Consider the following 25520-nt stretch of genomic DNA (forward strand, 5'->3'; position numbering starts at 1 on the left):
CCCTACAATGATCAAGATAGCCTTATCCAAATAGAGTGTAAGAATAATGTAGTCAACAAATGTCACTGCTTCCCCCTGACCCCAAAGAGATAGTAAAATGGATCCAAACTTTACTTTGTCTGCTCTGGCTAAGACAAATATGAAACTCAAACATAGAAAAATAATCACAGTTTCCTATTTGGTAAAGAATTGCCCACATAGGAGATTCTTGACCTACTAAAGATAGAACTTCAATATGATCCAGCAACTCCACTCCTAGGTATTTACCCAAAGGACACAGAAACATTAATTCAAAAGGGCACCTGCACCCCTATGTTTATAGTGGCACTATTTACAATAGCTAAGCTATGGAAACAACCTAAATGCCCAAAAATAGATGACTGGATCAAGAAGATGTAGTATATATACACCATGGAATATTACTCAGCATTCCTAAAAGATAAACACTTGCAATTTGCAGCAACATGGATGGCGCTGGAAGGGATCATGCTCAGCGAAATAAGCCAGAAAGAAAAAGAAAAATACCAGATGGTCTCACTCATAGCAGGAATTTAGAAAACCTAAATAAGGGACCAGGAAAAAGACTAATTGCAATAAAGTAAAAATCAAAATCAACAAGCAACTATAGACCAGAGACACACTACAGCGGGGGGCGGGGGGAGAAGAGGGATTAGGGTCAGAAAAAGGGGGTGGGAATTGTATGGGGAATATAACCAAAATGAAAATGCATACATTATGCAAAAATGAAAAATGATGTAAGAATTATACAAAATAAAATAATTCATAAAAAATTGCCCATATATAAGCACACAACTCTTCAATTAAGGAAATTTTACATCAAATATAATATGTGCCAATATATCAATTTTTTGTAATATGCGTGTAGAGGCAGGAAGGGACAGAGCTGGTTCTCTATGATCCGAGCAGACAGGTGAAGGAGTCCTGGAACCCTCAGTGGCTTTTGCAGATTTTTAATGGGAATTACTGGGTACACGGCAGGCAGGGCAGGGGTCCTGGGGGCCGGGAGGCTGGCAGGCCTCCCAGCCCCCAGAGAATCTTCACTCTCTCTGGGCTCTCCGGCATTCTCTCCTGGCCTCGCTCTTTCGCTATGCTGCTCTTCTCACTCTGCTGTTCCACTCTCTTTCTGGTATTCTTGTGTCCCCATGATGCCACCCTTATAAGCCCAGTCTCTCAGTCTTACACATGCCCACACCCTACTCCAGGTCCCCGCCATCAGGCATGCATTCAGGACCGCAGATCCATCATCAATCCTAATGGCGGGAGGGCAGAAAAGCCTGATACTTTACCTTACCCTACCATGGACAAAGCAAACTGAAGCCAATTTGCTCATGATGTTACAGAGACTTTGAATCACAGTGAAGCATATTACAGTGATAGGAAAGTATAATGCCTGTGCTTCACTGAAAAACCAAAACCATTTTTAAATATCTGTAGAATAAAGGGGTAAAGTTAATGCTCAGATTAATAATTAAAACAAAGAGCTCCACTGCACAGCCAGAAAGGGGGCCTCTCTCACACCCATCATGCACATTCATGGGGAACACTGATGCTATACCATACATAGATGACCTATTTCTGAGTTCGGATTCAAATTAGCAGAGCAGCACCCACGACACAAACTACTGAGTCAACATAGGGGCAGGAATGACCACTGAGCAGGTTTTCTGATCCAGCAGACCGGGTAAAGGAGGAGTCAGAGTCCTCAGAGCCCTCAATGGCTTTTTGCAGGCTTTTATTGGGGTTTACCAGGTACACAGCAGGCAGGGGTACTGGGGGGCCGGGAGGCTGGCAGGCCTCCCAGCCCCCAGCAAGTCTTCATTCTATCTGGGCTCTCCGGCCTTCTCTGCTTCTGCTACTTCTTTCTCAGCTTCTCTTTCGGCTTCTGTTCATTCTTGGCTTCTACTGGCGTCCCCGTGACACCGCCCTTAAAAGCCCAGTCTTAGCCCAGGTGGATCTCATCTACCTATGCCCACACCCTACTCCAGATGCCCGCCATCAGGCATGCATTCAGGACCGCAAGGATCCATCATCTATCCTGATGGCGGGAGGGCAGAAAAGCCTGACATTTTTTCTTTACCCTACAGTCAACCATTCACAAGAGTTTATTTTGAATAAATGAACAATAGTAAGAGACTCTGTTAAGAGTTTGATATTGAGACACAAAAAAATAGGTCCAATTTAATGATTCAGGCTCTTAAAAACATAATGATGTTCTGATACTTAAAAAGAATGTAGTAGATCCCTAACCTAGCACAAAATAATTACAGATCAATGCGAAATAGTAATAGAAAAAAATCATTGTAGGATTGAAGCAAGGTAATCAATTTCCAAAGTTGCAGTGACTTTCCACCATCACTATAACAATTATTGTATAAAGCAATAATATAGAAAAATTCAGCAAGGAACCACTGCCATATAAGCTGTCTTAACAATGCCGAAAATAATAATAATATATTAAAATAATAAATACATTGACAAAAATGAAGCCACAAATCAGTTTAAATGACAAATCTAGGGACTGATTCATGATGCCCTGGCAGTGAAAACAAACATGGCCAAGAGCCAGCGATTCACAGCATAGCATTTGAGAACGGGGCACACATATACTGCTGTTTTATTAGAAGTCTTCAAACTTTTCACATGGAGATATCATTACATGGTTTGAAACATTAAACACAAGTCAGACAGAAAAAAAGGGGAAACAGGTGATGACTCAAACTAAAGAACACACAGAGTGCTGAAATTACCTACACTCTAAACACTGGTGGGGCTCCTGGAGAGTGCTGTGGGGAGAGGAAGAAAAAGGGAGGGTGGAGCAGCAAAACTACTAGGAAATGGTGTTGACCTATACTAAGAAACACCAATCTACTACTGGGGAAATATACTCAACAAAATGCCAAAGACAGGAAGACTTAGCTCAATACCATAAACCTAGCAAAACATTATCAATTTCAAAAAGTGACAAAATCAATTTCAAAAAGTAACAATGAGGGCCTCCCCGGTGGCGCAGCGGTTGAGCGCTGGGTTGTGAAGCTGCCCGAAGCCTCTGTGGCGCCTATTCCATCCCCGGCTGCTCCCCGGCCACCGGAGGAGGGTCCCGCATGGCGCACAGACCTCCCCAGCCGCCCGCTGCTCCCCTCAGCAGTGTACTTCGGTCCTTCTGCCTGCTCTGCTCCCCATTCTGGCTCTGGTGAATTCTCTCACCCTCTCGCGCTTCTGACTGTACCCAGTGCTTGTATAAACAAATAAATCTTTAAAAAAAAATAAATTAAAAAAAGTGACAATGAAAATGAATAACAAGCAAGGATCCACCTGGTGTAGTGTTCAGGGAAGATTTTTTTTAAAGATTTATTTATTTATTTACTTACTTACTTACTTACTTATATACAAGCACTGGGTACAGTCAGAAGTGCGGGAGGGTGAGAGAATTCACCAGAGTCAGAGCAGGGAGCAGAGCAGGCAGAAGTGTTAGGGGGAAAAAGATGTCCTAAAGCTAATTCCATACAGGCTTTGTGGACTCCACCCCCACCCCAGGACAAAACCAAAGACACTGGGAACTCCAAACCCCATCACCACCAAAGGGAAGGTGGCTGGGACCTGAGGGTGGAGTTAAGCAGCCAGGTTGGTATAAAGCCAGACATGTGGGCTTTGGAGGGGGGGTTCCCCCATTTTGACTCTCCACCAGCTCGCAGCATCCCGCCAGCACGGAGATTACCTTTGGGTTTCCAGGTCGGCGGATCGGGTAGGACGCATTAAAGACTTTATTTCCCTATTTTCTCCCTGAGTTGTACATTTTCCTTATTTCCTTTTCCCTTGTAAATAAACCTTTTATTAACCTTTTGTGTGTCCCTTTTAAGCGTGCGGGTGAGGACCCACAGCCAAGCAACCCGTTCAATATCGGGGCTGCCCTATAACAGAAGGACCGAAGTACACTGCTGAGGGGAGCAGCGAGCAGCGCGCGGCAGGAGAGGCCTGCGCGCCATGTGGGACCCTCCTCCGGTGGCCAGGGAGCAGCCGGGGATCGAACCGGCGCTGCAGAGGCTGCGGGCAGCTTCGCAACCCAGCGCTCAACCGCTGTGCCACGGGGGAGGCCCCCTGTTCAGGGAAGATTTTTCCTCAATATTTTACTGTAAAATATTCAGCATCAAAATGGAAACAGTTCTCCTTACTATAATAACACTGTTTAGTTAAAATGAGTTACATGTTTGCAAGGTAAGTTATCAGGCTTTACTGCCCTCCCGCATTAGGATTAATGATGGATCCCTGCGGTCCTGAATACATGCCTGATGGCAGGCACCTGGAGTGGGGTGTGAGCATACGCAGATGGGTACACCTGGGCTGAGACTGGGCTTTTAAAGGTGGCGTCATGGGAATGGAACCAGTGAGAGAAAGAGCAGGAGAGAGAACGAGACCACGAGAGAACACCGGAGCACCCAGGAAGAGTGAAGATTTGCCGGGGGCTTGGAGGCCTGTCAGCCTCCCAGCCACCCCCCCCCCCCAGCACCCCTGCCTGCCATGTACCTGGTAAACGTGAAACAAAAGCCGGAAAAAGCCACCAAGAGCTCCAGGACTCTCCTTTACCCATCTGCATAGGTTCGTAGAGAACCTGTTCTATGCCTTCCTGCTACAATGTTTAAAAAAATCTGAAAAATAAATGTAAAAATATGAGCCCAATTTTAAAAAATCTTAATACAATTTGTTTTTTTAATTAAATGTGTGAAATCTGGGGGGAAAAATAAAATATTCAGCATCAGAAAATGAAAATAAATGTATAGTGGACACCTTTATAAACCACCTACATTCTACAATTAACATTTTACTGTATTTTATCACAATTGAGCCCATAAATTATTTGTGAAAATAATCTCAAACTCAAAAAGTTGCTAAAAATAGAGAATTTCCATGTTGCCTCCACACAGGTTTCCCCAATGAAAACACTATCATTTAAAAAGTAACAGAGGGAGCTAGCAAGCTGTCAGCATAGTGAACTCTGTCCTGGTTGAATAGTTCAAGGAAGTTCCATTTATTGTGTATGTTTGAAATTTTTCAGAAAAAGTAAATATCCATTGAACAGTTAAACCTTAACCTGTGAATAATTGACAGATACAATATCTGAAAATCAGTGTAATTCAACATATTAACTGCCTAAAAACGAAAAATATGATCACCTCTAGGTAAAGAAAAAGCACTTGGAAAACTAAAACATCCACTCATGACTAAATAAAAAGTCATACTCCTTGAACATGGCAGCAGAGTGAAGAAGCTGGGCTTGCCTCCTCCACACATTTGCAGCCAAATTACATCTAAACAGAGACAGCAACCCATGAATGATGAACAAGTGACTACTGCCTGCATCACACTCAACAGCACAGTAAAGAGGGTATGTAAAGCTAAGCCTGTTTGGACTAATACTGGGGTAGTGTTACAACCCATGAGAGGAAGAGCATGCACCATACAGAGCCTCTTTTCTGTGGTTAACTGAAGGGCATATCAGGTACTTAAGAACCTGGGGAAAATCGTGGAGAAGGGGGTGCACAGAATGAGTGTGCAAGACAGAGGGTACACCACTGTAGAACTATAGAAGTAAGGTTGTAGAGAGTAGTAATTATCCGCTCAGCCTGTGGCTCCCAAATGACAATAGTTGGAGTCCAAACTGGAGGAGAGCCAGATAGGATCACCTGTGTCTCCTTACAGAAGAGGCTATTATTTTCAGCCTGTTTCTGTGATATGCAAAGCAAGTGCCTTACCCCCACCCAGAGCCAAAATTGAGATAACAACCAAATACTGTCATTACAGAGGAGGGGATAAAGAAGATGTGGTCTAGGGCCTCCCTGGTGGTGCAAGGGGTCTCAGCACTATGAAGCTATCGGCAGCCACTGCAGCACAAGTTCAATGCCTGGCCAGGGAGCTGACCCACATGGTGTAGCAGACTAGTGTCTCACCCGCTGCTTCCCTCAGCAGTGTATTTCGGTGTATCTGCCTGTTCTGCTCCCCATTCTGTCTTTGGTGAATCCTCTCATATGCCGCCCTCCACATCTCTGGCCTACAGCCCAGCTATTGTATACATAAATAATTTTTTTTAAAGATGTGTTCTATATACACAATGGACTACTGCTCAGCTATAGAGAGATAAAACCTTGCCATTTGCAGGAACATGGGTGGAACTGGATGGGCTTACACTAAGTAAAATAAGTCAGAAGGAGAAAGATGAATACCCAATAATTTCACTTATGTAGAATATAGAGCAATAAAATAAAGGAACAGACAAAACTAAATCAAAACAAACCCTAGAAATCTGAATGCAGAATTGAGGCTACTAGAGGGTAAGGATGGGGAGTAGAGAGCAAAAGGGGGAGAGGGCCCAGTGTTCTATGGTGGAGGATTATGAAGGTTTTGGTGTTGGAGTAACACATATCCAAGGTGTGAAACTATTCCCTTGAGTCACATATACTGTTGTAAGCTGTAGGGTAAGTGATTATCAGGTTTTCCGCCCTTCTTTCATTAGCATTGATGATGGACCCCTGCTGTCCTCCATGCATGCCTGATGGCAGGCACCTGGAATGGGGTGTAGGCATGCCTAGGTGGGCACACCTGGGCAGAGATGGGGCTTATAAGGGCAGCGTCATGGGGATGCCGGAGGAAGAGAGCAGAAGAACGAGAGAGAACAAAAGCAGCACCAGCAGAGCAGAGTCCACGAGAATGCCAAAGAGCTCAGAAAGAGTGAAGACTTGCTGGGGGCCGCCAGCACCCCTGCCTACCTTTTACCTGGTGAAACCTCAATAAAAGCCTGAAAAGCCACCAAGGGCTCCAGGACTCCCCTTCACCCATCTGCCCGGATCATAGAGATCCTGCATCTGTGCCCTTCCTCCCGCTACATAAGCCAATGTCACCATAATAAAAGAAAATGTTACATGAAAGCCCAAACTGTCATTAAGCAGAGTTTGAAGCACCTGGATCTTACAGGCTCAAATGCCCTATGGTAAGGTTCCATACTGACAACTTATCTGTACCAATGTGCTGGTCATCTGATCAGGTGTAAAAGGATAGGTCTATGAAACAACACATACCTAAAGGTAGGATTTTTACCAGTGGGGTGTACAGGCAATTTATTGAGGCAAGAAAGGAAGTGCCTTATTACAAGCCTAAAAACCAAAAAGGAAAATACGTAAGAACAGACCAACAAAGCCCCAAGGAAGTTTCAATCCAGAAGAATAGCAGAATCTGCCTGATAAGGAGTTAAAGTAACTGTTATAAGCATGCTTATTGAATTAAGAAAAACAATGGATGACCAAACACAGGAATACACCAGAGACAGAAAAATATGAGACTGCTACAAATAGAATTAATGAAAGTAAGAAATATTGTAAGTGAATTAAATACTATAAAGGGCCTCAACAGCACACAATGCAAGTAATACAGAGAATCGGTGAAACTGAATGCAACATGGTAGAGTGCACAACATAGAATAACAGGGGAAAAATGCTTTAATGAAAACAATGTTAAGAGCTCTTTGGGGTAACCTGGAAGGAAATAATATCCATGTCATGGGGCGGGGGGCGGGGGTTTCTGGAAGGAGAGGAGACAGAGAAAGGCATAGAAAATTATTTAAAGAAATGACCACTGAGAACCACCTCAACCCAGCAAATATACCACACATCCTTATCCAAAAGGTCCAAAGAGTTCCAAACAAAATAAACAGACCAATACACTCCAAGATATACTATAATAAAACTGCTGAAAGCTATATACAAGGAAGGAATACTAAAAGGAATACTAAAAGCATCTAGAGAAAGAAGAGTAACCTGTAACAGGAACATCTATTAGACTGCTAATGGATTTCTCAGTGGAAACATAGCAGGTAAGAAAGGAATGGCGTGGAGATATTTAAAGTAAGCAAAGAAAAATATTTCCAACCTGGAATACTTTTACCTGCCAGACTACTGTTCAAAACAAAAGGAGGAGTAAGGAGCTTCACTGAAACCAAAAATTAAAAGAAATATATCAAAACCAACCTGGACTTGAAAGAATTACTAAAGGGGTTATTATAAAACAACAACAAAACAAGTCTAAAGGTAACAGACATGGTTATACACATGGAGGAGGAGGAGACTAACACTGTGGCTAATCAGAACGAGTTTGAGTTCTAACTGGGACATAAACATGGATCTCAGTATAACCTTCAAACAAAAATCAATAGAAGAAACGCATAAGACAATGGAAATAGAACCTAAACAAGGGCCTCCCCGGTGGCGCAGCGGTTGAGCGCTGGGTTGCGAAGCTGCCTGCGGCCTCTGCGGCGCCGGTTCGATCCCCGGCTGCTCCCCGGCCACCGGAGGAGGGTCCCACATGGCGCGCAGACCTCTCCTGCCGCCCGCTGCTCCCCTCAGCAGTGTACTTCGGTCCTTCTGCCTGCTCTGCTCCCTGCTCTGGCTCTGGTGAATTCTCTCACCCTCCCGCGCTTCTGACTGTACCCAGTGCATGTATAAACAAAAAACAAACAAACAAACCAGCAAACAAATAAATAAAGCATGCTTCTATTAAAAAAAAAAAAAAAAGAACCTAAACAAAACATAAAAGGACAAAGGTAAAGACTAATACAAAGTAAAAAAATCAACAAGCAACTATAAACCAGAAACACACTACTGGGGGAGGGGGGAGGAAGGACTAGGGTCAAAATAGGGGGGGATACAATTGTATGGGGAATATAACCAAAATGAAAATGCATACATTGTGCAAAAATGAAAAATGATGTAAGAATTATATAAAATATTAAAAAATTTAAAAATTTTAAAAAAAGAATCATAGAAAACATGGTGGAGTAAGCCATGTCAAGAAAATATCTCCCTAAAGTTCCACCTAAATATTAGATACAACTTGCATCAGCTTATCAGCAGAGCATGTCTGATTAACCATGTACCTACATTACAGAAGGTGGGTGGTCAAAAGCCCACAGTGTGGGCATAGCTGGGAAAGGGAAGGCAGAGTTTCAAACACATCAGCAGAAGACAGCACAGCCATAGCCAGCCTTGCTGGAGAGGGTGACAAGCAGAAAGTTCAAATTTGGCGGTGGGGAAGTGGGGTAGGGGCACACAACAAGCCTTCCAGCTCTGCCTGGCAGGGTCCAGAACTATAGCAGTATGCAACAAGCATAAGACAATGGCAAACCAAATTTTGGGGGACACAATTCCCTAATACAACTGCTGATATGGGGAATAATCATATACATATTCATATGGGGCTTCCTCTGCCACCCAAAGCTAGAATTAGTGATATGACATTGAATCCCAGTAAATACTCACAGCCACAATGTGAAAGATTATACTCCCTTCCCCTAGACCCAGCCTCAAGGAGAAACAGAGGCAGCGAAGCACCAAGCCTTGCCCCCACAAGCAACGAAACTCACCCTTTGTACCACCCAGTGGGGTGCTTAGACACAGTGCTTATCACAGTTAAGCAGAGAATGGACCACATCCTTGTCACTAGGATGATGGCATGCTCCTCCTCAAAACAGGAAAAGCTACACAGTCTGCCAAGGCTGGGTGACATTGAATCTCAGTGATTTCAGAAGGAGCAAGGAAGAGGGATTGACTCCTCCATTCTTACTCGGAGATATGGTTAAGTTTATATTCAGAGCAAGCTGCCATTAGCTGCAGACACCTGCAGTTGGGCCTAGAAAAGGAATCTAGCCATGTCGACTTTGTGCTCAGATTGAGAATGGGTCTGGTTATAAGTGGAGAGGTTACAGCAAGAGATGCTAGACTCAAGCTGACCCTACCTTCACTTAGAGGGTGACTGAAGGAAACCTCTTCCCCTCCCAAAAGGTCCTTTTCTTTATACACAATTGAGTGTATAAAGTGTATAACTAGTGGAAAAACAGCAAATGCCAAAAAAGGTGAAACCTATGACAGAGTGAACGAGAAAGGTAAATCTCCAGAATGTGTTCTTAATGACACATAAACAAGTCTAGTGGACACTTAATTTAAAATAACTAATCTGAAGAAAATCAACAAAGTTCATCAAATTTACTCCAATACAGAATGAAACAGTGGTGAAATAAGAAAGGAAACAGAGGCACAGAAGGAGTTCTTCACCAAATAGATTAATACAATAGAAAATAACAAGCAAATGTTACTAATGAAAAACTGAATGAATGAAACAAAAAGTTCTATTGAAAGCTTAACAGGCAGGCTCAATCTTGCAGAAGAAAGAATTAGTGAAAGTGATGGTAAAATTCCAGTAATGACTCAACTAGAAGAGGAGAGAGAAATAAAAATGAGGAAAAATGAAGAAACTCTATGAGAACAATCAAATTCCACTAGAAGAGGAAACCTAAGGATATTGGGTATACCAGAAGGTGAAGAGAGAGAAAAAGGGGTTGTGAGCCTTTTCAAAGAAATAATAATAGCTCAGAATTCCCCAAATTTAAGGCAAGAACTGGCCACAGAAGTCTAAGAAGTTGATAAAACATCCAAATTTCTGAAAGTAGAAAGACCTGCACCAGGATGCATTATTAAATTTTCAAAAGACATCGATAAAACAAAAATATTAAAAGCTGCTGATGGGGTAGAGGGGAGAAATATGTAGCATACAAAGCTATCATCCCCAATCAAGCTATCATCAGAAACTCTATAGGCTAAGAGAAGGTGGAATGATGTATTCTGATTCTAAAAGATAAAAACACCAGACAAGAATACACTACTCTGCAAAATTGTATTTCAAACATGATGGAGAAATAAAGGATTTCCCCAATAAACAAAAATTAAAAGTTTACCACCACTATATCTGCCCTACAAGAAATGGTAAAGGAGCGCTACATGAAAATATAACAAAAGATTACAAAACCTTGAGCAAGGTGATAAACTGTACTATAACATTAGAAACATCAGCAATAATAAAATGAGACAACAATGATACAACAATAAAAGAGAGGAAAGATTAGAATTTGTTTAGTCAAATGATGACAAACACCAACATACACAGACTACTTTAGTTATAGAAAGTTTGATACAACCCTCATGTAACCACAAAACAAAAATATGTAGCAGAGACACTGAGAACAATGAGGAAACTGACAACTACCAGGGAAAATCCTCCAAATGAAAAGGCAAATAAAAACACATGGAAACATTAAAAACAGAAAGATAAAATAACCAGAAAACAAAAAATAGAATGGCAGTAATTAAGCCCCATATATAATCACCCTAAGTGTGAATGGTTCAAATTCACCAATTAAAAGAAAAAATGCCAGGTTGAGAAAGCAAGCATGATCCATCTATCCATCTATGTTAAGCACATGAGAGTATCACATCAGATCCAAAAACAAAGAAATAGTGGAGCAAAACATCTCAAGCCAGTAACACAGAAAAAAAATAAAAGCAGGAATTGATATTCTCATATCTGAAAAGTTAGACTTTCAGCCAAAAAAAAAAAAAAGTAAGTATTGACAAAAGTGGGTACTATGTAAAGATTAAGGGGATACTCCATCAAGAATATTTAATATTTACTTACCCTACACAGGTACACTTATATACACAAAACAACTATGAACATATCTAAAGTAAGACATTTACAGCAATACAATGATAGCATGGAATCTCAGTATACCAATTACATCAGACCTTCCAGACAAAAACTAAGCAAAGAAATAATGGACTTAAATGAAGTAATGGATCAGAGGAACTTGCCAGACGAATACAGAGTTTTTGTCCCAAAAGAAAAGAAAACACACTCTTCTCAAGTGGATACAAGGATAGATCACATGCTGAAACATAAAATAGTCTAAATAAATATATAAAGATTGAAATCATACCAAGCATCTTTTCTGTCCACAGTGGTATAAAGCTAGAAATCAACCCCCCAAAGAAATCGAACAAATTGCAAACATGGACACCAATCAGAATGCTTCGAAATAACACTTGGGTTAAGGAAGAAATCCAAGGGCAAATAAAAATTTTTCTAGAGACCAACGAAAATGAAGAGATAAGCTACCAGATCCTATACAATGCAGCAAAAGCAATTATAAGACAGAAGATAATTGTAATACAAGCCCATATTAGGAAGCCAGAAAAGTCCCAATAAACTCCTTTGTATTTCATGTATAGCAACCCGAAAAGGAGGAAAAAAACAAGACCCAGAGTCAGTAGAAGGAAGGGTAAAACAGACTAGCACAGAAATAAATGAAATAGAAACAAAATTATGATACAAAAAATCATTAAATTCAAGAGGTAGTTCTTTGTAAGGATAAATGATAAACCCTTTGCCAGGCTGTGGGGAAAAGTTAGAAAACCATAAAAAAAATAGAAATAAAAGAGACAAAGTTACAAAAGATAAATAAATACGAAGAATCATAAGAGACTGCTACAGACAGGTACATGCAAACAAATTGGACTACCAAATAGAAACTGAGAAGTTTTAGAATCATACAACCTTCCAAGAAGTAACCAGGATAGAATTGCTAGAACAGACAAATCACAAGCACAGAAATGGACAAAGTAATCAAAATTCTCCCTAACAACAAAATGGCCCAGACTATATTGCTTCACTAGTGAATTCTATCCAACATTCAAAGAAGATGTAATACCCATTATTCTCAAACTCTTCAAAAACATAAACTGAAGAGGATCAACATTCGCAAACACATTTTACCAGGCCAATCGTACTCTGATCCCAAAACCAGACAAGGACAGGACAAAAAAAAAAAAAAAACATACATCTGATCATTCTGATGAGTGTAGATGGAAAGATCTTCAACAAAATACTGACAAATGGAATCCAGCAATATATTAACAGAATCACCCATTTGTGACCAAGTTGGACTGATCCTAGGGATGCAAGGATGGTTCAATACATACACCAGTCAATCCATGCCCACAGAAAAAAAGACAAAAATTGCAGGATTATATCAATAGATGCTGGACAAGCATTTGACAAAATTCAACATCCATTTTGAATAACAACTCTCAGTAAGTTGGGAATGGAAGTACTATATCTCACCATAATAAAGGCCACATATCACAAACCCATGGTTATCATCACACTCAATCGTGAAAAACTGAAACTATTTCCTCTAAAATCAGGAACAAGAAAAGATGTTCATTCTCACCACTATTGTTCAACAGATTAGCAGAAGTATTAGCCAGAGCAATTAGGCAACTAAGAGGTATAAAATGAATTGAAATTGAGAATTAAAAAATATAATTATCACTATTTGCAGATGACATAAGATACATAGGAAATCCAAATGACTCTACTAAAAACTACTAGAAATACATTTCATCGGCTGGCCAGTTCTGTTCCCCACTCTGGCTCTGGTGAATTCTCTCACCCTCCCATGCTTCTGACTGTACTCAGTGCTTGTATAAATAAATAAATAAAATCTTTAAAAAAAAAAAAAAAACTACTAGAAATACAAATAGTAAGCAAGAGAGTAAAATACAAGATCCATAATTCAGTATACAAAAATCTGTTGTATTTCTACATGCAAGTAATCAAATAGAGGAAACAGAATTAGAAAACAATCTCCTGGAGTCTGTGTAAAAGGAACACTTTTACACTACTGGTGGGAATGTAAAATGGTCCAGCCACTAATACAGTTGTGTGGATGATCCTTCAAACACAAAAATGGATGTACCATATGACCCAGCAATTCTACTCCTAGAAAGGACACAAAAAAAACTAATTCAAAGGGAAACCTGCACTACTATGTTTATCACAGCACTATTTGCAATAACCAGTGTAAGTAAAAAACCTAAATGCCCCAAACAGATGACTAGATCAAGAAGATGTGGCATATATACATAATGAAATACTACTCAGTGATTAAAAAGATAAACTCATGCCATTTGTGGCAATATGGATGGAGCTGGAAGGGATTATGCTCAGTGAAATAAGTCCAAAGGAAAAAGAAAAGTATCAGATGTTCTCACTTGTAGGGGGACTACAAGGAAACCAAAGTACCAGGAAAAAGACAAAACTTGTAGGCAAAACACAGATCTGAGGCATACAGTGAGAGGGGAGGAATAGGGGTCAAAACAGGGGAGTGAAAAGCACAAGGGACTATGGTGATGGTTACGGGTGCTATGGGGGTGGGAGAATTATGGTGACTACACATGAGGGGAGAAATTGTACAATAAAAAGAGTAATGATATAAGAAAAGAAACATTCCCCCCAAAAATATATATTTATAATCTCACCCAAAAGGATGAAATACCTGGGAGTAAATTTTTTTTTTAATAATAAATTTTATTGTTATATTCCCCATACACTTGCAGCCCCCCCATTCTGACCCCAATCCCTCCCCTCCCGTCCCCGCCCCCCAAAAAAGTGTCTCTGGTTCATAGTTTTTTGTTGATTTTGATTTTCACTTTCTTATAGTTATTCATTTTCCTGGTCCCTTATTTAAGTTTTCTAGATTCCTGCTATGAGTGAGACCATCCGGTATTTTTCTTTTTCTTTTTGGCTTATTTCGCTGAGCATGATCCCTTCCAGTGCCATCCATGTTGCTGCAAATTGCATGTGTTTATCTTTTTTGAATGCTGAGTAATATTCCATGGTATATATGTACCACATCTTCTTGATCCAGTCATCTATTTTTGGGCATTTGAGTTGTTTCCAAAGCTTAGCTATTGTAAACAGTGCTGCTATAAACATAGGGGTGCAGGTGTTCTTTGGAATTGATGTTTCTGTGTCCTTTGGGTAAATACCTAGGAGTGGAATTGCTGGATCATATGGAAGCTCTATGTTTAGTAGGTCCAGAAATCTCCACACAGCTCTCCACAGTGGTTGGACCAGTTTGCACTCCCACCAACAGTGCAGAAGAGTTCCTTTTTCTCCACACCCTCGCCAGCATTTGTTGTTGCTAGTTTTTTTAATATGTGCCATTCTCACTGGTGTAAGATGGTATCTCATGGTAGTTTTGATTTGCATTTCCCTGATGACAAGTGATGTTGAACATTTTTTCATATGCCTGTTGGCCATTTGCATTTCCTCTTCAGAGAAGTTTCTTTTTAGCTCTTCTGCCCATTTTTTGACTGGATTATTTTCTTTGTTGTTGTTGAGTCTCATCAGCTCTTTGCAGATTTTTGTGATCAGTCCTTTATCATTAGTGTTGGGTGCAAAAATGTTCTCCCAGTTGGTGGGGTTTCTCTTTGTTTTTGTTATTGTCTCTTTGGCTGTGCAGAAGCTCTTTAATTTGATGTAGTCCCAGCTGTTTATCTTTGCCTTCACTATCACTGCTTTGGGTGATGTGTCTGTAAAGATGTCTTTGATGTGCAAATCACGTAGTGTTTCGCCTATATTTCCTTCTATATATTTTATGGTTTCAGATCTTATGTCTAGTTCTTTAATCCATTTTGAGTTGATTTTTGTGTATGGTGTGAGGTAGTGGTCAAGCTTCATTCTTTTGCATGTAGCGACCCAGTTTTCCCAGCACCATTTATTGAACAAACTTTCTTTGCTCCAATGCATAGTCTTTGCTCCTTTGTCAAAGATTAGTTGACCATAAATCTGTGGGTTTATTTCTGGATTTTCTATTCAATTCCATTGGTCTGTATGTCTGTTCTTGTTCCAATACCATGCAGTTTTGATGATTATGGCTTTGTAGTATAGTTTGAAGTCTGGGAGTGTAATGCCTCCATTCCTTCTTTTTTTTCAGGAGAGCTTTGGCTATTCAGGGTTTTTTGTGATTCCATATGAATTTCATCAATAATTGTTCTATTTCTTTGAAGAATGACATTGAAATTTTGATTGGAATAGCATTGAATCTGTATATTGCTTTTGGAAGAATGGCCATTTTAATAATGTTTATTCTTCCAATCCACGAGCAGGGGATGTCTCTCCATTTCTTTGTGTCTTCTTCTATTTCTTTTAACAGTGTTTTATAGTTTTCTTTGTATAGGTCCTTTACCTCTTTTGTTAGATTTATTCCCAAATATTTGATTTTTTTTGTTTCAATAACAAAAGGGATGTTTTTTTTGATTTCTTCTTCTTCAGATTTATTGTTTGTGTATTACCTGGGAGTAAATTTAACGAAGGAGGTAAAGGACCTATATACACTGAAAAGTGTAAGACACTGTCAGGACACAAAATCAACACACAAAAATCAGTAGCCTTCCTATATGTAAACAATCAATCTGAAGAAGAAACTAAGAAAACCATCCCATTTACAATTGAAACAAAATAATCAAATATCTAGGAATAAATTTAACCAAGGAGGTGAGTGACTGACACAAAGAAAATTATAAAATATTGGGGCCTCCCTGGTGGTGCAAGGGGTTAAGCACCGCACTATGAAGTAATCTGCTGCCTCTGTAGCATGAATTCAATTCCCGGCCAGCCAGGGAGCAACCCACATGGCAAAGCAGATCTCGCCTGTCTTGCCTGCTGCTCCCCTCAGTGGTGTGTTTCAAGCCGTCTGCCTGTTCTGTTCCCCACTCTGTCTCTGGTGAATCCTCTTACCCCCCGCATCTCTGGCCTGTACCCAAGCTCCTGCATACATAAATAAATCTTTAAAAAAAAAAAAAAAGAAAATTACAAAACATTGTTAAAAGAAATAGCAGAAGTCACAAAGAAATGCTCACTGACTGCTCATGGCTTGGAAGAATTAACATTATTAAAATGGCCATCCTACCCAAAGGAATTTACAGTTTCATTGTTATTCAAACAAAATTTCAATGACATTCTTCAAAGAAATAGAACAAACATTGATTGAATTCATATGGAACCACAAAAAAAACTCAAAAAGCCAAAGTTCTCCTGACTAAGAAGGAGAATGAAGGTATCAAATTCCCAGACTTCAAACTATATTACAAAGCCATAATAATTAACAAAGTATGATACTACAACAAAAACAAACCAATCAATGTAATTGAATAGAAAGCCTTCACACCATGCACAAAAATCAACTCAAAATAGATAAAAGAATTGAACAGAGACCTGAAACTATAAAATATATAGAAGAAAATATAGGCAAAACACTACATGCCAGACATCTCAATAACATCTTTAAACACTCATCCCCCAAAGCAAAGAAAGTGAAGGAAAACATAAATAGCTGGGACTACATCAAACTAAAAAGCTTCTGCACAGCAAAAGAAACATTAACCAAAACAAAGAGACACCCTACTGATTGGGAAAAAAATTTTTGCACTCCATACAACTGATAAGGGACTGATCACAAAGATCTACAAAGAACTGACACGACTCAACAAAAACGAAGTAAACAATACAATCAAGAAATGGGCAGAAGACAATGGTGAAAAGCTGAAAGCATTTCCATTAAGATCTGGAACAAGACAAGGCTGTACACTCTCACCACTGCTTTTCAGTATGATACTGGAAGTCCTAGCCAGAGAAATAAGACAAGAGAAAGACATACAAGGAATCCAAACAGGAAAGGAAGAAGTCAAATAAGCACTATTAGCAGATGATATGATAATATACATAGAGAACCCCAAAAACTCCAAAGAAAAACTAATTAAACTAATCAATCAGTTTAGTAAAGTGGCAGGATACAAAATCAATGCGCAAAAATCAGTAGCCTTCCTATACACAAACAATAAATCTGAAGAAGAAGAAATCAAGAAAATCGTCCCTTTTATTAATAAAACAAAAAAAAAATCAAATACTTGGGAATAAATCTAACAAAAGAGGTAAAGGACCTATACAAAGAAAACTATAAAACACTGTTAAAAGAAATAGAAGATGCAAATAAATGGAAAGACATCCCCTGCTCACTGATTGGAAGAATTAACATTATTAAAATGGCCATCCTACCGAAAGCAATATACAGATTCAATGCTATTCCTATAAAAAAATTCAATGACATTCTTCAAAGAAATAGAACAAATATTGATGAAATTCATATGGAGCCACCAAAAACCCCGAATAGCCAAAGCTCTCCTGAAAAAAAAAGAAGGGAATGGAGGTATCACACTTCCAGAATTCAAACTATACTACAAAGCCATAATAATCAAAACTGTATGGTACTGTAACAAGAACAAACACACGGACAAATGGAACCAAATAGAAAATCCAGAAATAAACCCACAGATTTACAATCAACTAATCTTTGACAAAGGAGCAAAGAATATGCAATGGATCATAGAAAGTTTGTTCAATAAATGGAGCTGGGAAAACTGGGTTGCTACATGCAAAAGAATGAAGCTTGACTACTACCTCAAACCATGAACAAAAACCAACTCAAAATGGATTAAAGAACTAGACATAAGATCTGAAACCATAAAATATATAGAAGGAAATATAGGCAAAACACTACAGGACATGCACCTCAAAGACATCTTTACAGACACATCACCCAAAGCAGTGATAGTGAAGGCAAAAATAAACAGCTGGGACTACATCAAATTAAAGAGCTTCTGCACAGCAAAAGAGACAATAACCAAAACAAAGAGAAACCCCACCAACTGGGAGAAAATTTTTGCACCCAACACTAATGATAAAGGACTGATCACAAAAATCTACAAAGAGATGATGCAACTCAACAAAAACAAAGTAAATAATCCAGTCAAAAAATGGGCAGAAAAACTAAAAGAAACTTCTTCAAAGAGGAAATGCAAATGGCCAAGAGGAATATGAAAAAATGTCCAAAGTCACATGCAGTCAGGGAAATGCAAATCAAAACTACCATGAGATACCATCTTACACCTGTAAGAATGGCACATATTAAAAAAACTAGCAACAACAAATGTTGGCAAGGATGTGGAGAAAAATGAACTCTCCTGCACTGCTGGTGGGAGTGCAAAATGGTCCAACCACTATGGAAAGCTGTGTGGAGATTTCCTGACCTAATAAACATAGAGCTTCCATATGATCCAGCAATTCCCCTCCTAGGTATTTATCCAAAGGACACAGAAACATTAATTCAAAAGGGCACCTGCACCCCTATGTTTATAGCAGCACTATTTCCAATAGCTAAGCTATGTTAACAACCCAAAAGCCCAAAAATAGATGACTGGATCAAGAAGATGTGGTACATGTACACAATGGAATATTACTCAGCAATCAAAAAAAATAAACTCGGGCCTCCCCGGTGGCGCAGCGGTTGAGCGCTGGGTTGCGAAGCTGCTAGCGGCCTCTGCGGCGCCGGTTCGATCCCCGGCTGCTCCCCGGCCACTGGAGGAGGGTCCCACATGGCGTGCAGACCTCTCCTGCCGCCCGCTGCTCCCCTCAGCAGTGTACTTCGGTCCTTCTGCCTGCTCTGCTCCCCGCTCTGGCTCTGGTGAATTCTCTCACCCTCCCGCGCTTCTGACTGTACCCAGTGCATGTATAAACAAAACAAACAAACAAATAAATAAATAAATAAAACATGCCTCTATTTAAAAAAAAAAATAAATAAACTCATGCAATTTGCAGCAACATGGATGGAGCTGGAAAGGATCATGCCCAGCGAAGTAAGCCAGAAAGAAACAGAAAATATCAGATGATCTCACTCATAGCAGGAATTTAGAAAACCTAAATAAGGGACCAGGAAAAAGACTAATTATAATAAAGAAAAAATCAATATCAACAAGCAACCATAAACCAGAGACACTAATGGGGAGGAGGGGAGGAGAGGAGGGTTAGGGCTGAAATAAGGGGGGGGGTATTTTACAGGGAATATAACCAAAATGAAAATGCATACATTGTGCAAAAATGAAAAATGATGTAAGAATTATATAAAATAAAATAAAAAGGAGCAAAACTAAAAAAAATAATAAAAATATAAAAAAATTAAAAATGGGCAGAAGAGTTAAAAAAGCACTTCTCCAAAGAGTAAACGCAAATGGCCAACAGGTACATGAAAAGATGCTCAACAGCACTTGTAATCAGGGAAATACAAATCAAAACCACAATGAGATACCACCTTATACCAATGAGAATGGCTCATATTAAAAAAAAAAAAAACAGGAAACAACAAATGTTGTCCAGTGTGTGGAGAAAAAGGAACCCTCTTACACTGTTGGTGGGAATGTGGACTGGACTGGTCCAGTCCCTTACGGAAAACAGTGTGGAGGTTTCTCAAAGACAAAAATGGACCTGCCATACAACCCAGCAATCCCACTCCTAGGTATCTCTCCCAAAAATACAAAAACACTATTTCAAACAGAAACCTGCACTCCCATGCTTATAACAGCACTATTTAAAATAGCCTGGATATGTAACAACCTAAGTGTCCCAAAATAGACAGGTGTATCGAGAAGATGTGGTATATATATACACAGTGGAATACTGTGGAGGATTCACCAGAGGATTCATTCACCAGAGACTCAGCAATTAAAAAAGAGAAAGTCATGCCATTTGTAGAAACATGGATGCAGATGGAAGGGATTATATTAACTGAAGCCAGCCAAAAGGAGAAAGAGAAATACTTATACAATACAAATATCTCACTTATTTGTGAAATAGAGAAACCAAACAAAAGGTCAGACAGCCTCCCCTGATAGCGCAGCGGTTGAGCCCTGGGCTGTGAAGCTGCCCACAGCCTCTGCAGTGCTGGTTCGATCCCCGGCCCCCAGCGAGGGTCCCACATGGTGTGCAGACCTCTCCTGCCGTGCCCGCTGCTCCCCTCAGCATACTGTCAGTCTGCCTGTTCTGTTCCCGCTCTGGCTCTGGTGTATTCTCTCACCCTCCCGTGCTTCTGACTGTACCCAGTGCTTGTATAAATGAATAAATCTTAAAAAAATAAAATAAAATAAAACCAACCCTTGAAAGTTAACCATAGATCTGAGGCATCAAGGAAGGGAGGGGGAGAAAAAAAGGAGGGGTGATAACAAAAGGTATATAAACATAATGGACTAGGTAAATAACACCATGGAGGAGGACTACGGTGCTTTGGTGGTGGGAGAGCCAGGGTAACCACACGAGGGGAAAAACCCTGTATGTCAAGATATTAACAAGGATGTAAAACAATTAAATAAATAAGTAAATACATAAATAAGGGATAGGAAGAAGAGGAAACAGTAAATATTCTAAAAAAAAAAAAAAAAAGAAGAATCAAGTAATATCACTATACTATAACCCCTCCAATCAGAACAAGTTTTCTTGGCACTCATATTTTTTTAAAGATTTATTTATTTAGGGGGGGGGGGCGGGAGGGGAAGGATTGGGGTCAGAATGGGGCGTTTGCAATTGTATGGGGGAATATAAAAATAAAATTTAATATTTAAAAAAAAAAAAAAGATTTATTTATTTATGCAAACAATAGCTGAGGTACAGGCCACAGATGTGGGCGGTGAGAGGATTCACCAGAGACAGATTGGGAAACAGAACAGGCAAATTGACAGAAGTACACCGCTGAGGGGAGCAGTGGGCGAGACAGGAGAGGTCTGCTGCACCATGTGGGTTGCTGCTCCCTGGCCAGCCGGGAATTGAATTCATGCTGAAGAGGCTGCAGATTGCTTCATAATGCGGTGCTTAATCCCTTGCGCCACCAGGAGGTCTGGCACTCATATTTTTAAAAGTAAAATTTAATAGAATTGTTGCTGAAACTGCTTTCATACTAAAGAAAGTAATATGGAACACTTTTTCATTTTCAAAGTATTTTTCATAATCACACACACAAAAAAGTGGAAACATTCCAAACACCTCTCAATGAGTAAATGTGTAAACAAACTGTAGTACATTCACACAATGGAATATTCCTCAGCAAAAAAAAAAGTAGTGATATAAGCAACAACATCAGTGGATCTCAAATGCATTATTCTAAGTAAAAAAAGTCAGACTCAAAAGGGTATATGGTATATACCATATGATTCCATTCATATGGCAGTTTTTATAAAGTAAAACTTATACAAGAAATAGTAAATCAGTGCTTATAAGGGGCTAAAAGTTGGGGTGTTAAGGATGACTTCAAAGTACTATTATCAGATTGAGCAAAAATACAGAATACCCGGGGCTTCTCTGGTAGCGCAAGGGGTTAAGCACCAAACTATGAAGCAATCCAAAGCCTCTGCAGCACAAGTTCGATCCCCAGCCCACCAGGGAGCAACCCACATGGCAAAGCAGACCTCTCCTGTCTCGCTTGCTGCTCCCCTCAGCAGTGTATTTCAGTTAGTTTGCCTGTTCTGTTCCCCACTGTCTCTGGTGAATCCTCTCACCCGCTGTGTCTCAGGCCTATGCCCCAGCTCTTGTATGCATAAATAAATAAATCTTTAAAAAATACAGAATACCCAGTTAAATTTAGATTTTACATAAACAACAAGTAGTCATCAGTGTAAGTATATCTCATGCAAAACCATCTGTGATTTCCAGGGTCACCACTGTTAGACTTAACAGTGTACTTGTTAGAATTTACTGCGTATTTGTTAGAAATATAAATAATCAAGCCCCAGGCAGACCCACTAAAACAGAAATCCTACAGAGGAAGACTAGCAATTCATGTTTTAACAAGCATTCCAAATGATTACCATGCTATGGTTTGAGACTCACTGCCCACTCTGCCAGGCACTAGCAAAAAAGAACCGTAAAAACCTAATATAAAGAGAAGGGGGGCACATGAGACTAATAAAAAAAATTCACCAACTTCAAATATTAACTGAACAGCTGAAGGATATTCTCTGAGAAGGGAATACAGCAGCAATTCTCAACTGGGGGCAATTTGGTAATGTCTGAAGAAATTTTGGGTTGTTACAACCAGGTAGAGGTCAGAGATGCTGCTAAACATCCTATAAAGCACACAACAGTCACCCACAGCAAAGAAATATCTAGCCCAAAATGTCAATAGAGCTGAGGTTGAGAAACCTGGACTATAGTATAAAGACTAATTAGTATAATTATAGTATAAATACATATTTATCTTAGCCTTTAAAATCAAAGACATTTTTATGAACATGGAAATAAAAATAATATATTTACAAAAACCATTTATAATTAAAGTTCATTGTAGAAAACTTAGAATATACCGAATCTTCACTAAGATTCTGTGACAAACTATATCATATATGTGTTAAGATGGTCTAAAAGTCAATTTTATTTTTGCAAATGAAAATTGAAGTAAATGTAGTGGTGAACATACTATAGATATACAGATGTTGAATTATAATGTTGTATACCTCAAACTGAATATTCCATCTTCAGATATTTTGAAATAGAAAATATATATATATATATATTTCTTTTTACAAAAAGAAGTGAATGGACAAAAGAAAACACATTTAGCTTCAGGGTTTGAAGCATGATAGTCTTTGTTGACAAGTATGTCAGTTATATCTACTTCTCTGTGTTAAAAGTACTTTCCTAGAATTCTAGTCAACACTTGACTTCATTAATTTCCAAAGAATAACTTACTTTAATGTGATGTACTCCATTCAGTTTTCCAATCTGCTGCTCAATGGTCCAAACACAGGAACTACATGTCATTCCCTCAACAGATATAGTGACAGAATTCACAACCATACTTGAATCCATTTTTATATCTTCTTTACATTCCTATTAGAAATAATAAAATCATTAATTTCAGTGATGAAAATAATCCGTCCTCAACTTTCCCCCCACCTACCCAGTTGAAAATATACTACTGACAAAATATGGTGAGGACTCTTTTTCTCTCACCTCACTTTACTCTCTTTTTCTCTCACCTCACTTCAGGGACTTTCCTTCAGTTAGTTATTCTCTTGGTATGGGACCTTGTTCTTCCAGATATCTTAGCTAACCTCCTCCTCTCTTTCAAGTATTTACTCATATCTAACCTTAATGAGTCCTATACCGACCATCTTGTTTAAATGTTCACCCCCACATTCCTTCATAAACACATATAGATTCCCTTACCTCTGCTCTATTTTTTCTGGCTTTTCATAAAACTTATCACCCTCTAGTATATTCCACAATTTACTTGTTTACTGCTTTATATCTTCCTGTGGTAGTTTAAAACATAGTCACAAATTTGGTAATGTCTGAAGAAATTTTGGATTGTCACAACCAGGTAGAGGTCAGGGATGCTGCTGACCTCCTTTCTTTAAAAGGTAGAATGTAACTCCTTTCCCTTGGAGTGCGGCCTGGACTTAATGACTTACTTTGAACAAATAGAATAAGGAGTAAGTGGGGAGTGGGTTCCTTGGTGCAGGGGTTAAGTCTCAGAGCCTCCCCGGTGGCGCAGCGGTAGAGCGCTGGGTTGCGAAGCTGCCCGCAGCCTCTGCGGCGCCGGTTCAATCCCCGGCTGCTCCCCGGCCACCGGAGGAGGGTCCCACATGGCGCGCAGACCTCTCCTGCTGCCCGCTGCTCCCCTCAGCAGTGTACTTTGGTCCTTCTGCCTGCTCTGCTCCCCGCTCTGGCTCTGGTGAATTCTCTCACCCTCCCGCGCTTCTGACTGTACCCAGTGCATGTATAAACAAAACAAACAAACAAGCAAACAAATAAGTAAAGAAAAACATGCCTCTATTAAAAAAAAAAAAAGTCTCAGAGCTAATCAAGCTATTGCCAGCAACTGCAGCTTGAGTTCGATTCTGGCCAGGGAGATAACCACATGGCACAGCAGACCTCTCCTGTCTTGCCCACTTCTCCCCTCAGCAGTGCATTCCAATCAATCCATCTGTTCTGCTCCCCACTCTGTCTCTGGTGAATCCTCTCACCCCCTTACCCCCACACCTCTGGTCTACACCTCAGCTCTCATATGCATAAATAAATCTTTTTATATATAATTTATTTTTATTTATATCTTTTTAAATTCATTTTTTACATCACTGTTCATTTTTAAACAATATTTGCTTCCCGCCCCCCACCTCAGGTGTAGTCCCCATAGAATTTCCTTCACCAACGCACCGATGCACCATCACCACAGTCCCCTGTGCTCCTCCCTCCCTCCCTCTGATCCCTCTCCCTCCTCCTCCCCTGCAAGATGTTTATTGCAGCACTATGTCTAATAGATAAAACCTGGAAACAACCCAAATGCCCAAAAATAAAGGACTGGATCAAGATGTGGTACATATACACAATGGAATATTACTCAGCAATCAAAAAAGATAAACTCATGCTATTTGCAGCAACATGGATGGAGCTAGAAGGAATTATGTTTAGTGAAATAAGTCAGAAGGAAAAAGAAAAATATCAGATGGTTTCACTTATAGGAGGAATATAGGGGAACCAAATATCAGTGCAAAAAATTAATAACAATGCAAACACAACAAAGATATTTATGTCTTTTACATCATTGTGTATTCCCCATAAAATTCCCACCACCAATTCACCCATGAGCCATCACCATAGTCTCTAGTGTCTTGTGCTTTTCTCTCCCCAGTTTTGATCCCTTTTCTTCCCACTACCTAATAAATAAAATAAATCCTTTTTAAAAAAGAATGAGTAAGTGGCAAGATATGACGTCCAAGACTAAGTCTTAAAAGGCGGGGGGAGGGTGTCTGGGGGGGGGGCAGCGCATGGGGAGGGGTGGCAGCAAGAGAGGCATTGAGGTTTCCTCCTAATCCTCTCTCTTGAATCACCATATCTGGGGAAAGCCACCTTTCATTTCATAAGGACATTCAAGAATAAGGAGAGGTTCATGTGGAGAGAAA

At 39.7% G+C, this 25520-nt stretch overlaps 1 protein-coding gene across 1 annotated transcript in view; it reads right to left on the reverse strand.

Annotated features, from left to right (window-relative positions):
* ATP7A (ATPase copper transporting alpha) overlaps positions 1-25520 on the reverse strand; it is a 137493-nt gene that overhangs the window by 62609 nt on the left and 49364 nt on the right. Inside the window, exon 3 of the mRNA XM_054695887.1 lies at positions 23305-23445. Within this exon, the coding sequence (XP_054551862.1) occupies positions 23305-23445 (141 nt within the window). The remainder of the gene's footprint in view (positions 1-23304; positions 23446-25520) is intronic.

This window comes from Talpa occidentalis, unplaced genomic scaffold, assembly GCF_014898055.3.
Source record: "Talpa occidentalis isolate TD23 unplaced genomic scaffold, MPIMG_talOcc4v2.1 talOcc4.15, whole genome shotgun sequence".
NCBI classification, from domain to species: Eukaryota; Metazoa; Chordata; class Mammalia; order Eulipotyphla; family Talpidae; genus Talpa; species Talpa occidentalis.